Here is a 19,528-nt window from a genome sequence, read left to right on the forward strand (position 1 = left end):
TAATCGTTTTGGTTATTCAAAATTTTAACCCTTTGTGGGGGAGGTACCAGAAGAAATGGTCCGATGACTACCATCTTTATAACAGATCGTATGACGATGGCAATATTGACATATGAAAAGTCTGAATAGAATCGGTCGTCAATTTCGTGTTTTATGAACTTCGTGGATTTTCAAAATGTTTACCCTTTTGTGGGGCAGGTACTAGAAGAAATGGACCGATATATTCCATCTTCACATCAGTCCTTGGGTTAGTAGAAATAATGAAATGTGTGAAATATGAAGAAAACGAAATGCTTACTTCGGATTTTATAACAGTTTTGGTTATTCAAAACTTTGATCCTTTGTGGGGAGGCACCAGAAGGAATGGGCCGATCACTACCATCTTTATCACTATCTCTTATTTTTTATCGTGTGTTGATAGAAATATCGACATATGAAAAGTCTGAATAGAATCGGACGTCAATTTCGCGTTTTATGAGCTTCATGGATTTTCAAAATGTTGACCCTTTGTAGGACAGGTACTAGAAGAAGTGGACCGATAAATTTTTACAGCAGATCTTGTGTTGGTTGAAATAATGGTATGTGTGAAATATTAAGAGAAAAGGATGCTCATTTCGGATGTTATGATCGTTTTGGTTATTCAAACTTTGACCATTTGTGGGGGAGGTACCAGAAGAAATGGTCCGATCACTACCATCTTTATAACAGATCGTGTGTTGATAGAAATATTGACAAATGAAAAGTCTGAATAGAATCAGATGTTAATTTCGCATTTTATGAGCTTCATGGATATTCAAAATTTTGACCCTTTGGGAGGGAGGTACCAGAAGGAGTGGACCGATCTCTATCATCTTTGTGGCAGATCTTACGTTGATAGAAATATTGAGATGTACTAAGTGTGGACGGAATCAGATGTTAATTTCGCGTTTTATGAGCTTCATGGATTTTCAAAAGGTTGACCCTTTGTAGGACAGGTACTAGAAGAAGTGGACCGATAAATCCCATTTTCAAAGCAGATCTTGTGTTGGTTGAAATAATGGTGTGTGTGAAATATTGAGAGAACCTGATGCTTATTTCGGATTTTATGATCGTTTTGGTTATTCAAAACGTTGACCCTTTGTGGGGGATGTATCAGAAGGAATTGTCCGATTTGTACCATCTTTATAATAGATCTTGTGTTGATGGAAATATTGAGATGGGCTAAGTTTGGATGGAATCAGATGTTAATTTCGCGTTTTATGAGCTTCATAGATATTCAAAATGTTGACTCTTTGAGTGGGAGGTACCAGAAGGAGTGGACCGACATATTCCATCTTCACACCAGTCCTTGGGTTAGTAGAAATGTATGGAATGTGTGAAATATGAATTGAACCGGATGCTTATTTCGGATTTTATACTAGTTTTGGTTATGCAAAACTTTGACCCTTTGTAGGGGAGGTACCACAAATTAATGGTCCGATATCTACCATCTTTATAACAGATCTTGTGTTGATGGAAATATTGAGATCTACTAAGTCTTAATGGAATTAAATGTGAATTTCGCGTTATATGAGCTTAGTGGATACTCAAAATGTTGACCCTTTTGTGGGGGAGGTACTAGAAGGAGTGCATCGATATATTCCAACTTCGCACCAGACCTTGGATTAATAAAAATATTGTGATTTGAGCTATTTGGAGTTAATCGGACTCTAATGTCACATTTTATACGAATTATAATTATTCAAAACGTTGACCCTTTGTGGTGGCGATACTTGATAAAGTAGATCGATATTGCTAATTTTCGCACCTGACCTAGCACTGATGCAGGTATTAGGATTTGCAAAGTTGGAGTAATATTGGATTATCCTTTCTCTGTCTGTGCAATTAAATATTTTTTTTTTTTTTTTTTTTTGAAAATTTCGACGTTTTGTGTGGGAGGTACCGGATGAAATGTCCCGATATTGCCCTTTTCCGCGTTAGATGGAAGGTAAGTAATAATATAAAGATGCAGCAAGTTTGGACCAAACGTCCTTGTCGTCTATAGAAACCACTATGAGGTGCCCTACGACACCCCCTGTAGAGTCTGGCCCTACAAAGTAGGGGACTCCGAAGACTCTCTTTAGATCGTGTAAAGAAGACTCTCTTGTGTAACGAAGACTCTCTTTAGATGGTGTAAAGATAATTCCTCCAGATCCTCTACGGACTCAGATCGTCTATAGAGACATCTTTTAGGTCGTCGTCTATAGAGACGTCCTTTAGGTCGTCGTCTATAGAGAAGTCCTTTAGGTCGTCGTCTATAAATAAGTCCTTTAGGTCGTCGTCTACGACACCCCCTGTAGAGTCTGACTATCTTTATATTGTCTAGGGGACACCCTTTATATTGGGAGATAGTCTACGAAGACTCTCTTTAGATCGTCTAAAGAGAATTCCTTCAGATCGTCTACGGATTCCTGCTTCAGATCGTCTATAGAGACATCTTTTAGGTCGTCGACGTCGAGACGTTCTTTAGGTCGTTGTATATATAGACGTCCTTTAAGATTGTCATATATTGACGTCCTTTATGTCTTCGTATATAGAGACGTCCTTTAGGTCGTCTTCTATGGAGACGTCCTTTAGCTCGCCTTATAGAGACGTCCTTCCGGTCGTCTGTAAAGACTTATTTCAACTTTCGTTTATATGGAAGGTAAGTAATAATATAACGATGCAGCAAGTTTGGACCAAAGCGAATGGTCCCTTCGAGAGTTATCGTGCGCACCAGCCAGTCAGCCAGACAGACGGACAGACGAACATCGCTAGATCGACTCCAAATGCCCTGCAACGGAATTGGTCCAAAGATACCTAGAGTCTAAAACCTTTATTTCGATAAGGCACGTTTTGGCCATATCAAATAATATAGAGGATATATCCTCTATCCATATGGCTGAGGGTATAAAAATACCGAAAGGTCGACCATCATAAAATCTAAAAACTCCTCAATTGACTGCTTAGAAATGTATTTCAAATGTTTTCTATAATTAATTTCAAAATATATTTTATGATTACTTGAATGCCCTACATTTTTTCACAATCTTATAATAAAAGTCAATTTTGATAAAATCTCACATTGTGTTACCATCAATTTCGTCAATCATATTAGCCAAGTCATTATTTTGTATTTTAATATTCCAAGTCATTGTCAAAAATCAAAGAAGTCATAAAATTGTAATACCCTATAAAGGAATAGATTTATGATCCAGACAGTAACATAACAATGAAACAGTCATCATTACCACATTCATGTTCCGAAAACAAAACACCAACGAAATTAAAAAAAAAAAAAAAAAAAAAAAAAAAAACAAGCAATTCGTCCAGCTTTTAGGACAAATTATAGATGAAAACATTCGGAAAAAAGCTGCAACACCAAAAAACAGAAAGAAAACAAGAACCGACATGAAAACGTAGCGCCAATGATGTTTCACATCTCGACGATATTGAAGATGATCTCGAACATAACTACAAAAACAAAAACAACAGCGGGCAGAGCATACGATATCGAAAGGTGCATCAGCAGCCCTTGTCCCCAAATACAATAACAGTGCAACAGTGTTTCCTCCTCTGGCTGCAGCAGCCACAACTGCAACCAACTGTAGCCACCATCAACAACAAAAAGAATAAAAAACGGCGTCTAAGATCACTTGGGTTATAGAGTGGTGCTGTGGAAGTTGCAAACGAAAAAGAAGATAAATAAATATAGTTCTGCCCTTCCTTAGCCTCCTTGAAAGATGCATGTTGGCTGTTGTCCGGTGAAGGTAAATTTAGAACACCCTATAAATATGTTTTTTTTTCGAATCGACCATAAAGACTCTCATCGGGTCGCCTGTGTATTCTGTTCTATTTGCCTATTACAACGGTTTAGATCGTATAAATACCTGCCTTTAGAACATTTATGGGGAAGCCTTTTTCAGGTCCTTCTTGCGTAGCTTACCTCAGTTTGTCCATGGATAAAATTTCAAGTCGTTTATGTAGAGGAATGACTCCCACATGTTGCCTGAAAAATTCCATATTCAGTCGAGAAAAATATTTAGATATACCTCTTTGTAAATAAGCACTGACTTGTTTCGCAAGTTATGAGAGATATGAATAATGAAAATTGTGACCTTCTGCGGAGGAGGTACTAGAAGCGATAGACCGACAGATATCGGCCACATCATAACACAGATCACATCAGATCTTGCTTTAGTAGAATTGTGTGAAATTTGAAGAGAATTAGACAAATAAAATTATTCAAAATTTTGACCCGTTGGGGGGGGAGGTACCAGAAGGATATTCACAACAGATCTTATGTTAGATAACTTTTTGAGTTGTATAAAATTCGAAGAGGATCGGATGTATATTTCGTATTTATGAGAGATAAAATTTTTCAAAATGTTGACTATTTGACCCTTTTGTGGAGGAGGTACTAGTAGTAGTGGACCGATATTCTATTCACACCAGAGCTTGTATTGATAGATATATCGGATGCTTATTTCATATTTATGAGAGATAATTTATTGAAAATTTTAACACTTTAACCCTTAATCCTTTGTGGTGGAGGTAACAGAAGGAATGAAACGATATATTCCATCTTGATACCAGGTCTTGTGTTGATAGATATATTGCGATTTGAAGAGTTTGAAAGGAATAGGATGGTCATTTAGCGTTTGATGAGCTTCATGGCTATTCAAAATTTTGGCCCCTTGTATTGGAGGTACCAGAAGGATTGGACCGATATATTCCACTTTCGCATCAGATCTTGTGTTAATAAAAGTTCTGGGATATGTGAACTTTGAAGACAATTGGAAATATATTTCATTTTTTATAAGAGTTATAATTATTCCAAATTTTTACCCCTTTGTGGGGGAGGTACTTGATAGAATGGGCCTATATTGTCAATTTTCTCTATTGATCTAGTACCGATCCAAATATTAAGATTTGTAAGACTTGAACTAAATCAGATGATACCTTCTTTTACATTATATTGTACATTATTTTGATATAGATCTTTTGTGGGGGAGGTTCCAGAAAGAGTGAACGTGTATTGCCTACCTCCGAACTCGATCTAAGTTTGATAATATTACGATGTTCTTAGTTTGGACCGAATTGGATACTCTCTTCGAGAGTTATCGTGCACCCAATCCAGCTAGACATGCAGACGGAAACCCCCTGTTCGGAAGCGAATTTTGACTGAAGAGGCCTGGGGTCTAAAACCGTTATTTCGATGAGGCACCATTTGGCCGTATCAAATGATATATACCCCTTGTAGCCATATGACTGAGGGCTTAAAAATCCCTTCAGATCGATTACAGACGCTGCCTGAGGTCACCTATTGAGACACTCTACTAAACGCATTTTCTGCACTGACAACCTTTATTCAAACTGTTTATTAAAATTTCCTTTAGATTTTCTTTAGAAAGATTTTCTTAAGGCCGACTTGAGAGAGAGGGAGAGAGAGAGAAAGGGAGAGACAGATTTTACTGTTCGTCTTTAGAAATCGCCATGAAATAGTCTACAGACACTCCCTGTAGAGTCTCATAGACTTTAGATTGTCTACGAAGACCCCCTTCAGATTGTATAAGAAAACTCTCTTCATATCGTCTACGAAGAGAGATAGTCTACGAAGACTCTCTTTGGATCGTCTAAAGAGAAGTCCTTCAGATCGTCTACGGAGTACTTTTTCAGGCTGTCTATAGGTAGACGTCCCTCAGGTGGTCTATAGAAATACGTTCTTCAGGTCGTCTGTAGAGATACGTCCTTCAGGTCGTCATCTATAGAGGCGTCCTTTAGGTCGTCGTCTATAGAAACGTCCTTTAGGTCGTCTATAGAGAGACGTCCTTCAGGTCGTCTATAGAGAGACGTCCTTCAGGTCGTCTATAGAGAGACGTCCTTCAGGTCGTCTATAGAGAGACGTCCTTCAGGTCGTCTATAGAGAGACGTCCTTCAGGTCGTCTATAGAGAGACGTCCTTCAGGTCGTCTATAGAGAGACGTCCTTCAGGTCGTCTATAGAGAGACGTCCTTCAGGTCGTCTATAGAGAGACGTCCTTCAGGTCGTCTATAGAGAGACGTCCTTCAGGTCGTCTATAGAGAGACGTCCTTCAGGTCGTCTATAGGGAGACGTCCTTCAGGTCGTCTATAGGAGACGTCCTTCAGGTCGTCTATAGAGAGACGTCCTTCAGGTCGTCTATAGAGAGACGTCCTTCAGGTCGTCTATAGGGAGACGTCCTTCAGGTCGTCTATAGGGAGACGTCCTTCAGGTAGTCTATAGGGAGGCCTCTTTCAGGTCGTCTATAGGGAGACGTCCTTCAGGTCGTCTATAGGAGACGTCCTTCAGGTCGTCTATAGAGAGACGTCCTTCAGGTCGTCTATAGAGAGACGTCCTTCAGGTCGTCTATAGAGAGACGTCCTTCAGGTCGTCTATAGAGAGACGTCCTTCAGGTCGTCTATAGAGAGACGTCCTTCAGGTGGTCTATAGAGAGACGTCCTTCAGGTCGTCTATAGAGAGACGTCCTTCAGGTCGTCTATAGAGAGACGTCCTTCAGGTGGTCTATAGAGAGACGTCCTTCAGGTGGTCTATAGAGAGACGTCCCTCAGGTGTCGTCTATAGAGAGACGTCCCTCAGGTGTCGTCTATAGAGAGACGTCCTTCAGGTCGTCTATAGAGAGACGTCCTTCAGGTCGTCTATAGAGAGACGTCCTTCAGGTTGTCTATAGAGAGACGTCCTTCAGGTTGACTATAGAGAGACGTCCTTCAGGTCGTCTATAGAGACGTCCTTAAGGTCATCGTCTATAGAGACATCCTTTAGGTCGTCGTCTATGGAGATGTCTTTCTGGTGGTCTATAGAGAAACTTCGTTGAGGTCGTCGATGGAGACGTCCTGAGGTCTATACAGGGTGAGATTAAAAAACTGCAACCAACTTCAGACTGCTGCCATTTCTAAGCCACTCTTCCGGCAGCTGTTAAAATTATTACAGTGACAGCTCATTATATTGTTTACAAGCGTACAAAAGCATTTTAGTTAGAAGTTTCCAGAAAAAAGTTGTTCGTGATGGAATTCAAGCGCGATAGTGTGATTTCTTTATATTTGGCTGGAAAACCAAAAGTGGCTATCGTTAGAGCACTCCAACATTTAAATGTGAATAAATCTTTTGTGTCTCGTACCATCGCTCGTTACCGTGATACGAAAGATAAAGTAAATAAAGCGACTTGATCGAAACCCGCGTCGCAGGTCCGAAAAAGGGCTGGTGAGCTGAACATATCGCAATATTCCACTCGGCAAATAATGAAAAATGAGCTCGGGGTAAAGCCATTGAAATTCTAAAAAGTGCAAGAACTTACACCGCAACAGAAAGAAAATAGACTCAAAAGAGCCAAATAGTTGTTTCGCTTGGCCCAATCGAATTTGTCGAATTTGGTTTTCTCCGATGAGAAAAACATTCGTTGTCCAGCAGTTTGTAAACAAACAAAATGATCGTGTTTACTTGCCAAAGAGGTCAGCTGCAAATGTGCAGCTTCGGTTGGCCACCAGAACTCAAGCGCCGGCCATGGTGATGGTGTGTGCGCCGCCATAACAGCCGATGGTCGCTCTCCGTTCGTATTAATCGACCGTGGCATCAGAATAAATGCGGAATATTATCGCGAAAATATTCTGGAGGATGTATTAAAGCCTAGGGCACGCAAACACTTTGACCGCAGACCTTGAACATTCCATCAGGACTCAGCACCATGGCACTCAGCATGCGCCACCCACGAATGGTTACAAAATGAGGTTCCTCGCTTCATTTTCAGCGCAAAATGGCCACCAAAATCTCCGGATACCAATCCATTGGACTATTGTGTCTGGAGTATTTTGGAAAGCAAGGTTGGCACTAAAAATTACTAAAGTGTCGATCACCTCAAGCAAGCGCTTTTCCGGTAATGGGCCAAAATACCGCAGAGCAACATTCGGGTAGCATGTGACGGTTTTATTGGCCTTTGAAAGCCATAATTCGTGCCAAAGGTGACGAACTCGAACAAATCTAAACTTATTCTACAATTTGATGCTATTCCCGACATTTTAACACTTTAAGTGCTATGTTTAAAATATATAACCCAATATTGGTATCATAAGCCGTGTAGAGGGAAACCTATGCCTAGAGAAGGGAACTCTTAATTGTGTATTTCAGGAAAAAAAAAATACGGAATAAAAACCCTAACTTGCCGATGATAAAGAATATAAATAGTTTCTTAATGATATCTTCAAATTTCATTCATTTCCCAAATGAAATACACCTTGCCCAATACCAGTTCCCTGCGTAGAGTACCAGCCCAGAAAACAACATGTGTTAATATGCCCAACATTGGGGAACCGATCTACCCTGTCTTTGTGTTCAGCCTGTTTTTTTTTTTTTTTTTTTTTTTTGGTATTCTTCCACACATTTTCTTCGTTCGGCTAATTCATACCGTAACGAATACGGAACATTAAGAATATGCCGGCTTTTGTGGAGAGCCATGCAACTAGAGAAACTGTGTTCATGTAGTGAGAGATATCGTCGGAAATCCAACCAAACAATTCCATACAGATCGTTCCAAACCGCCAGCAACATCAGCCATACCCAAGAAATATTAAAAAAAAAGAATGCCACCACCAGCCAGCCAGCGTACCAAAAAATTATGAAGGGAGAAACGAATTCATACACTCCTCCATCCATCCCTATGGCCAACCAGTCTTCCACACACACACAACTAGCCACAACAACAACAGCAATGCAGAACGAGGCACCAGGAACAAACAACTTCATAGAACTTATGCCGGCAATTATGATGAGAGTGAGCATTCATAATCGTATGGCGGCATACGGTGGACGGATGGATGGCTGGATGGATGTATGGCTGCAAAAGATGATGGGACAAATGGCTGGACGGACATACATACATTATGTTGGATCGATGACTGGCGGATTGGATGGATGCTTGGATAATGCGTTGTGGATACACTGATGTTTTTGGGGTAGGGGAAAACATCTTCTGGTCTGTTTTTTATATCCTCCACCATACTATGGAGGGTATATTAATTTTGTCATTCCGTTTGTAACTCTTCGAAACACTCATGTCAGACCCAACAAAGTATATATATTCTTGATCAGCGTACAATTCTAAGACGATTTAGCCATGCCCGTCCGTCTGTCTGTCCGTCTGTCTGTCTGTCTGTCCGTCTGTCTGTTGTAATCACGCTATCTTTCGAACAAATTGAGATAGAAGGCTAAAATTTTGCACACGTGTATATTTTGTCAGTAGACAGGTTAAGTTCTTAAATGGGCCATGTAGGCCCAAGTTCTCATATAGCCCCCATATAACGGTACCTCCCGATATTCGGTATTTTGATGATTTTAGCGACATTATTTACCGGAATCGTTTCAAAGTTGGCATTTGAAGTTCGTAATAGATGCTGCAGCATAGAACAGGAAATGGGCCCTGTAGGTCCACGTCTTCGTATAGCCCCCATATACCGTACCCCCCGATATTCGGTATTTTGACGATTTTAGCGACATTATAAACAGATTTTTCTTCAAGTTTCGCATTTAAATATTGTAATAACTTATGACAAAATTTGCCTATGCAGGTCCACGTCGTCGTATAGGCATTCGGTATTTTTAAGATTTTAACTGAATTTTTAACGGATTTTATTTTATTTATTTATTTATTTTTTTGGAAATTGTCAAATTTGTACCAAATGGTGGAGGGTATTAAAAGTTCGGCCCGGCCGAACTTACAGCTTTTTTACTTGTTTTTTCGTATGAACGATCTTTGGTCTGTCCTCGATACTCTGTAATTTTAGCACTTTAGCATCGGCATTGTATGGAGTTTCATGAAACATTAAGCTTGTTGTTGTTGTCGTTGCTATGCTGCGGCCAGCATAGGATGAAAACAAAAAACTGGGTGAAGTTTGAAGGAGTCTCATCTTTATTTCGTCTCTCGAAGGAAGCAAACAAACAAACAACTCCAAAGATGCAAAAAAGATTCGAGGTGTGGTCGACCCATTCGATGACTATCAAAGTTCGATATCAAACCTTCCGTTGCGGTGTGATAATGGAAATATTTACCCACACTCGGTAAGCAATTACAAAAGTAATTACTCATTTTGGAAGTCCGAGGGAACGTCACATTGGTGAGGATGTCTATATGTGTGTGTGCGTGCGATGATCATTAAACGTCGATTCTTTTGATAATATTTTTCTTTTTGAATAGCGGATATTTTTTGGGTATTTCATGTGGCGTTTAAGTGTGTGTGTGTGTTTTTAATGGTTATGGGAAATTATTTACCGGAAATTCAGGTGTGTTTTTTGTTCAATTTGAACGATTGATTCAATTATATTTTTCCGCTAGACTTGCTTGCGCCTTGAAAACCCAGGTGAAAAATAATATTTAAAGATGGGGTGGAAGTTGAACCACACCCTGTACAAATCAAAAGTGTGTTTTCCGAGGCATATTACATTGAATATTAGTTGTGATAAAAACAATTCTATGGGTTTTTATAACATCTTAAATTTGTATACTTTCAACCATGAGATAAAGCGTAAATTCAATTTGTCATTCATATATGCCAAAGATCCCATAAAGTATGCATTCTTTATCGGCATAAAATTCTTAAATCAATATCCATTTGTATAGCAGTTTAAATACATATGTAGGACGCATAACTATATGTGGAGCATTAAAATAATTGGTATTAAAAACAAGTAAAAACGGGGTTCAAATTTATTCTACAACTAAATAAGTTGTAATTTAATGATAATGGTTCTCAGAGGATGTAAATCGTTATATTTCCCCTACAGAGGTACCTTCTCATTTTCGGAATTTTGAAAGTTTCAACCCTGATTTGGCTGTAATTTGAAATTAGGATTACATCAGTCCCTATGTAAGTAAGTAAAAAATAATAAGTAAAAAAGCTGTAAGTTCGGCCGGGCCGAACTTTTAATACCCTCCACCATTTGGTACAAAACTTGGCAATTTCCAAAAAAAAAAAAATAAATAAAAAATAAAATCCGTTAAAAATTCTGTTAAAATCTTAAAAATACCGAATGCCTATACGACGACGTGGACCTGCATGGGCACCTTTTGCCATAAGTTATTACAATTTTTAAATGCGAAACTTGAAGAAAAATCTGTTAATAATGTAGCTAAAATCAACAAAATACCGAATATAGGGGGTACCGTTATATGGGTTATACAATGGGCTATACGAAGACGTGAACCTGCTCAGAAAATTTTCGGGCTGAAATATCCATTACGAACTTCGCATGCGAAATTTGAAATAATCCCGGTAAATAATGTCCAAATTGTACTATTTTAGAACTTTAGTAACATTTGGAACATATAGTACACATAAGTACGAATTATCAAAATTTCCTACACAAAAAAATCTAAATTCAAGCAGTAATCTTAATTCCAAATTTCAGGATTCTAGCTCTATCGATTCACATAAATCCAAATTGTACCATATTTTGTACATTTTACCACATATAAGTACATATTTCCAAAACTATCTATATATCCCAATCCTACACTGCGACAGTTATCTTAAATCGAAATTTTAGGATACCATCTCCATTGGTTCATCCAAATCAAAATTGTACCGACTTTAGTACCATTTAGTACAATTTTTTACAATATACACATACATCGTACTGTCCAATAGAAATTTATTTTCAAATTTCAGGATTACAACTCTTCCCGTTCTCCCAAAATTGAAATTGAACTAATTTAGTACCATTTAGTACGAATTTCCAGAAGTACCTACAGTCTTCAGTCCTAGAATGTAATAGTAATCTTATTTCCTAATTTCAGAATTCTACCTCTATCCGTTCACCCAATTCGAATTTGTACCAAATTTAGTACCATTTAGTACTTTTCGTACACATAACTACAAATTTTAAAAATTTCTTCCATATCCATATCCCACACACCAGCTCCTGACATCTACTATACTCCTTAACTTTGTTTCACATTCCAAATTTCAAGTTTTTAGCTGTGAACATACGAAATGGTACCAAATGCAGTACATTCTAGTATTTTTTGGTACACTTATGGTGTGAATTTTCAAAAAAGCTTTTGGTACATCTATCATACACTCCATCAGTAACTCTCATTCTAGATTTCCGTTTGTCCAATAGAAAGAATTCAATTCGTAGTACATTTTAGTACTTTTCGTACGAATTTAAAAAAAAATAAACATGTTATACATCTATTCTGCACTCCATCAGTGACTCTTATTGCAAACTTCCAAATCCAATTTGTAGTTCATTTTAGTACTTTCCGTACCAATTTTCAAAAAACCCCAGCCTTATCACACGCCTGGCCACCTATACTGAACCTCGGGTTAAAATTTCATAATTCTAGGGTAAAGCCGTTTCGTTTTAGATCAGTCAGTCAGTCGTTTATTTTATTACTCCTTTATATATATAGATTAAAGCATTTAATATATAAATCTGCGTATAAAGGTATACCCCAATAATGCCGGTTCAGAACTTCATTCCACAATTTTTTGGATTGATCAAAAAAGTCAAATTTTGCGATCTAAAATAGCCCCATTAGAACAGATAATCCAATAAGATCGACCAACAGCGCGGATAATGGCACAACAAATAAATGCATTCGCCTCAACCTCCATTGCAATTGACCACACATTACAGGTTTGATACAACCGCCGGTTGTCATACAACATGTTTGCAGCCAACACATTGTATTGAACATAATGCATGGCGAGTAAAAACTACCAGGCACATCAACAAACCACAACAGTTCGACATTGTTCGTTCGCCAGCCAAGACGAGTGGGATTACGCGCACGTTTCGTACAACGACGACGACGACAACAAAGCGGGAAATTCAAATGTTTATATCGATGTTTATAACAACAAAATGCTACTGATAGCCCAACAACAATAATAAAAAAATTAATTAACAATTTTAATAACAAAAGAAAAAAATTTAAATAATTTTGTTCAGCTCTCTGTTCGCTGGTGGTTAATGGCTTGATTTGGTTTTGAACGTTTTTTTTTTATTTTTGACGTTGTGTTTGCGGCATTTCGGCTCTTTGAGATTAATGAAGAAGCCACAGCCATTACCACAGTTAAAATATATATGACAATCTGACAAACTACCTACCGAAACCGTCTGGCTAAGTGATCTGTTGGATGAAAATAATCTGATGCCGATACAGCCTGCTCCTTTGTCGGTTTGTTTTTAATTTTTTTCGTTTCGTGTGTGTAATGAAATCGATCTCAAAGTGTGCATTACCACCACCACCACTCTCCTCTCAGCGAATCGTATCATACTAATGATGCTGATCACTTAGACGATCAAAAGAAAAGTGCTTGCTGTTTTTATGTTTTCTTTATTTCGGGATTCATGTGCCCGAGAGGAAAAAGCCGTCCGTCTGCCAGAAAACATCAAAAGACGATGTAAACAAAAGCAAAAACACAAGCCAAGCAAGAACATCAAACGAAATCTTTTGATGCTGCCAATGATGAACGAACCGAACGTTTGGCCTCTGGAAATAGGAATATCAAAGCAACAAATTTTAACCTAGCGCGCCGTAGTCTAATCGAGCCACGAGAAAAACAAAAAGAAAAGTGGGAAAACTTGTCCAAAACCCCATAAAACGTGTGGAATAAGTGCCGGGTGTGCGGTGTGGCCAAAAAAAAAAAAAAAAAAACAAATTGAATGCCGAGTAGTTCAAAGTGAATTCGTCTGGGTTTTGTTTATTTATGAAATTAAAGAAGATCTGAGAAAATACCGATCTCTGGGTGTGAGTGCGTCTGTGTGAGCAAAAATAAAAAGGCAATAGAGAATATTAAACAATCATGCCCCTTGTGTTTACTTAAGAAATTATTAGCCAAAAGCAACAACAATAACAAAGAAATAATAATAATTATTTTCACAATAACAACAAAATTAGGCCTTTAGATGATGGCCATTAAGGAGTGCAGAATCAAGTGTTAAAAAAATTAAAAAAAAAATAATTACTTAAAAGAAAAAAAATTCTAAAAAATTCTAAGAAAACAAAACAAAAAATGCCAATTAAAATCTCCACAATGCGGCTAATGGTTGCCCTATTTGCTGGCCTTTTAATACTTCTGCCCTGCTCAAGTCAGGCTTCTAAACTTTCGTTGCCCTTAACCGGTGGCAGCCATCATCACCAACAGCTGACTTCGGCGACCATCCACCTAACCCCCAATGGATTACAATGTGAACGTATTGCGGTCTCTGCTTGTCATGGTGTGGGTTACAATATGACCGCCTTCCCGAATTTAGCCGGCCACACAAATCAAATGGAAGCTGAACTTAGGGTAAGTAAAGATGAGGGAGAAAATAAATTAAAGAATGAAAAATCAGCCAGGGGAAGATTTCCCATTTAAAGGAGGTCTTAAGATATTAAAATATGATGAAGTGGGAAATGTGCGAAAATACCCATTACGAAGTAATAGGTTTCCTCGCCGATTTTTTGGCGATCGTAACTACTTATAAATCAATTTACTGGACCATAATTTTTACAAGAGCAAGTCTCCCGAAGTAGAAGAAAATATTTGTTGTTTTGACTACTGCTCATAACCTTTGGATTTTTACTCGGACTCGCACGCGTTACTTATTACTTGGTAATGAGAAAAATAAGTATCTTACTGATTTTTTAAGAATGACCCATTATTATAACCTTCACCATATTATGAAGGTTACATTAACGTTGTCATTCCGTTTGTAACTCCTCGAAATACTCATGTCAGACCCAACAAAGAATATATATTCTTGATCAGCGTAAAATTCGAAGTCGATTTAGCTTTGTCCGTCTGTGTGTGTGTCTTACTGTCCGTCCGTCTGCCTGTTGTAATCACGCTATATTTGGAACGAATTGAGATAGAAGGCTAAAATTTTGCACACATGTGTATATAGCCAGTAGGCAGGTTAAATTGGTAGATATAGGTCCACGTCTCTGATAGCGTTTTCTTATATCGTTATTTTGATGATTTTTGATGATAATTTAGAAATTATTAGCCGAAATTGATTCAAATTTCGTAGTAGAAGTTAGCAATGGCTACTAAAGCCTATAACAAAAAATCACACATACAGGTCCGCGTTTTTATATAGCCCCCATATAACGATACCTCCCGATATACGATATTTTGATGATTTTAGCGACATTCTTAGCCGGAATGGTTTCAAAATTCGTAGTTGAAGTCCGTAATGGGTTCTACAGCATATAACAAAAAATCGCGTATGAAGGTCCACGTATTCGTGCAGCCCCCATATAAGGGCACCTCCCGATATTCTATATTTTGATGATTTTAGCGAAATTATTTACCGGAATTGTTTCAAATTTGGTATTTAAAGTTCGAAATGGATGCTACACCCTAACACAGAAAATTGTCTGTGGAGGTCCAAGTCTTCGTATAGCCCCCATGTAACGGCACCCCCCTATATTCGGTATTTTGATAATTTAAGCGGCATTACATATCGGAATTGCTTCGAATTTCTTATTTGAAGTTTGTAGTGGATACTACAGCCTAAGACAGAAAATTGTCTGTGCAAGTATACGTCTTCGTATAGCCCCAATATAACCGTAACTCCCTAAATTCGGTATTTTGATGATTTTAGCGATATTATTCACCGGAATTGTTTGAAATTTGGTATTTGAAGTTCGTAATGGATACTACAGCCTATGACAGAAAATTGTCTATGCAGGTCCACGTCTTCGTATAGCCCCCATATAACGGCACCTCCCTATATTCGGTATTTTAGATGCATTATTCACCGATTTTTTTCAAGTTCCGCATTTGAATATTGTAATGGCTTATGACAAAAGTTGCCTATGCAGATCCACGTTATCGTATAGACCCTTACATAACGGCTACATTCGGTATTTTTAAGATTTTAACCATATTTTTCACGGATTTTATATATTTGAAAATTGTCAAATTCGTTCCAAATGGTGGAGGGTATTCGAAGTTCGGCCCGGCCGAACTTACAGATTTTTTACTTGTTTCCCTCCGGTCAAAATATTTCTCCCTTCGGTCAAAATTAGATTTATATTTTTTATCGTATCGGAATGAATGGGCCTATATACTCGTATTCCATTCTCACATTTGCTCTAACATCGGCAAAACATTAGGTCAAATATTTTCTTTGAAAGGGAAGGTATCAGACAGTGTAGATCGATACGATACTCCGAACTAGATTAAATTTTGACAAAAAACATTAGAGTGTACCTGCGATAGTCTCTAGGAGCTCTAAAATAGATTTCGTCCAAAGAGAATTAGTTTATACACTCCGTTTTTTTGATGAGACATTTTTTGATTGAATCAAATAATATTTACCACATGGCGAAAACTTTAATTATGGCCAAATTATTTGTTTTCGAAATTCCTAAGAATTTGGGGATAGCTTTGACTTTCTTTTCTTTGGCTTAACTTTCCCTAGGAACACTAAATTTTTTCCGAACCCAAAGTACTCTCCATCATATGACAACTTACATATCCCCAAAATCCTTAAAATTATGGGTAAGATTCTGCCCAGGCCAAATATGTTTCTATTGGTTAAGCCCCCCTTAACACCTAATTTAAGCTTATTTAGGAGGAAAATGTCACTAGGACCATTCAAATACCAATAATTGCGGTATATATTTATAAGGTTACACTTTCTAAGCCTTGGTCTACACCGAACCATTTTTGCGGTAATGTGTTTTCTCCATAAAAATTTTAAAATATCAAATTATTGCCACTTCCGCTAGAAAATAAGAAAAGGACCTTCAAAAAAAATCTAAAATTAAAATTTGGAAATAAGTGTGAAATTTATGATATTTTTTCATGGTACACATTAAATATATAAATTTCTTTCGTTCAGAGGCTATCGATAAAATTCAATCTAGATTAATTCTTCCTTTGACACTTGTTCCAAAATATGGAGAATTTAGGGAGATTTTGACTTGGTTAGAAAACATGTTAAATGAACAGTATAAAAAAGCAAATACATAATTGTTACCTGTAGTACATAAATTTCGGTATGTAATTTTCTTACAAAACTATTGTATCTAGATGTATGGTTATGTCTGAGATATATAGTGAAATTTAGTGTAGAATATTTCTTCCTTTGGTACCTTTGTTCAAAAATGAAATTTTCAGTTACTTTCAGGCGTCAACTCCAAATATGTCAGAGTAAAAAATTAGAAAATATTTTCAGGCTTTTTTTTTTTTGGTAAAACTGATGCAAATATTTTTGAGATATACAATGGAAATAGAGATTTATTTTCTTTGGAGACTTATATTGAAATTTGATGGCGAATATTTTTGTCTTTGTCGTCATCTTTCTTAAGTCATGCTTTGTGGGAGCTTTCTGCATAAGCTCACATAAAGTACGATTTTAACCCTAAAATCTCTCTTTAATATATGTATGTATTTCTGGTGTTTTTGGTGAGACTAAGACTTTTGACGTCTTCTACGACCTATTGTAGAAATGTATGAAAAATAAATTTGTAGAATATTTTGACCTGATAAGATACCGTTTAAAGGGAGTTTTTAACCATATTTTGAAAAAAAAAACACCAAAAAGTCCCCTTTGTTGGCTCACTTGAGGTTTAAAAGTTGTAATCAAAATAATACCCGTGTTTTTATCTGCAATATTGCTGAAGATGCCATGCAAGGATTCCATGGCATACAAATCTGAAAATTTCTTTAAATTTGGAAAAAGGCAGGAACTTGCCCCTCAATTTAGTTTACTTTGGAATGACAACTTTCAAAACATCGAAGGGTAAGAAAGTCTCCTGCCACTACTAATGCATACATTGTGAGCATCATTGGTCTAAGCCTTAGAGTAAACCTTAATTACCCTTCATAAACTGAAAAGTAATTTTTTGATAGGAAATGATCTCATTTTATTGTTAGCCTCTACCAGCTAATATATCCGCATAAGACTCATAACAACACTTTTTTTTGAAAAGACCAGACAAGAGAAAAATGATTATTTAACACGCATGCGTGAACGCATATTTTCAAAAGGCAAACGAAAACAAAGCAGAAAAATAAAATAAGGGGCGGTTTTTTTGTTATTAAGGCATTTCAAATGGCCAACAGCTGTTAACAGGGGTGGGCAAATAAAAGGCAAAGTTTATTTTATAGGCATTTTTTAAATATTTTTTTAGAAACCGATATTAGGGAACAATGAACGGCCCCGCAAAATTCTAAATTCTGTTTTAAAAACTGCAGCTAATTTAATTTACTGTATTACTATTTAAATCAAGTGCTATTTAAGTTAACTTCCACTGTTCAATGTTCGATCATATATATTTTCATTCCACTGCCACTCATCTTTATATTTTATAAAGATGAGTGGCAGATCACTGTTTTTTATAAACATTTTTTATTGTTGTTGTTTTGCGTTTTTTTTTCATACATCTTTGAGTCCATCTATTTTATCCATCCAACTGTCCAAATGTCTGTCCACCTTCAAATGCCAGTTCAAAAACATAAAAAGAAGTGTTTGCTCAAATAATGCTATTGCTTTGTTTATTACGCTTCTCTGGTGTTTTTAGTAGTTCGCTTTTTCTTCTGCTTTGGTATTCATAGATACTGATGGAGTTTTTTTTTTTTTTTTTTGAAGCTGCCTAGCCCACTGGCATTGTGGTTGTTGCCAGTTTTCATATCAAAAGTGCGGCTTTTAATGTGAGTTTCTTCAAGTGGCCTCAAAATACGAAAAAAAAAACTTAGCGTACAAACCGCCAAATAAAAAAAAAAAACTAATTTTTTTTCTCTTACTGAAATTTAGATCTCTTGTTGTGAGATAAGCTTTTTGTGCTTCGTTTACTTGCGACGCTACTACTGTGCCATGGAATGGCAATAAAAATAATTCTTAGAAGTTACGTGTTTTGTGATGTTTATTACAATTTTATACTTTGCTGAATTTTTGTGGAGTTTGCTTTTTTTTGCTGCTGATTTTTTTTTAGAGTTTGCCTCCTCACAATAATAGTTATACTTTTTTGCATTTTATTTGTAAAATTGTTGAAGATTTGTTCGTAATTTTTAAGTTTGGTTTTCAAAATTCATCATTAGATTTGAGAAATCAGGTTGAAGTGATTGGGAGTAGGTCCTTGATTGATTGAATGGGGCTATTTTATGGAAAATTTAATTGGATTTTCGAGATAGGGAGGTTTGTCATAAAATAGTTGTTATACCCTCCACCAACCTGGATTTAAAATAAAAAATTCTAAATCGATTTAGTTATATCCGTCTATCAGTCTGTTGTAATCCCACTATCTTTTGAACGAATTGAGATAAAAGACTAAAATTTACACACATGCGTATTTTACCAGTAGGCAGGTAAATGGGCCATGTCGGTCAACGTTAAAGTGTAGCCCCATATAACGGTACCTCCCGGAATTCGACATTTTAATGATTTTCGCAACATTACTCACCGGATTTTTTTTTTAATTTTTATATCCTACACCACATAGCGGTAAGGGTATTATGTCTTTGAGCATTTGTTTTGTAACATGGAGATGGAATCGAGATAGA

At 37.0% G+C, this 19,528-nt stretch overlaps 1 protein-coding gene across 1 annotated transcript in view; it reads left to right on the plus strand.

Moving 5' to 3' along the window:
• The first annotated feature begins 12,765 nt into the window (after positions 1 to 12,765).
• Positions 12,766 to 19,528, plus strand: part of LOC101896814 (frizzled-3) — a 64,396-nt gene continuing 57,633 nt past the window's right edge. The window contains exon 1 of the mRNA XM_005180127.4: positions 12,766 to 14,320. Coding sequence (XP_005180184.2) covers positions 14,045 to 14,320 — 276 coding nt within the window. The 5' untranslated portion in view covers positions 12,766 to 14,044. The remainder of the gene's footprint in view (positions 14,321 to 19,528) is intronic.

Source organism: Musca domestica, unplaced genomic scaffold (genome assembly GCF_030504385.1).
Source record: "Musca domestica strain aabys unplaced genomic scaffold, Musca_domestica.polishedcontigs.V.1.1 14, whole genome shotgun sequence".
Classification (NCBI taxonomy): domain Eukaryota; kingdom Metazoa; phylum Arthropoda; class Insecta; order Diptera; family Muscidae; genus Musca; species Musca domestica.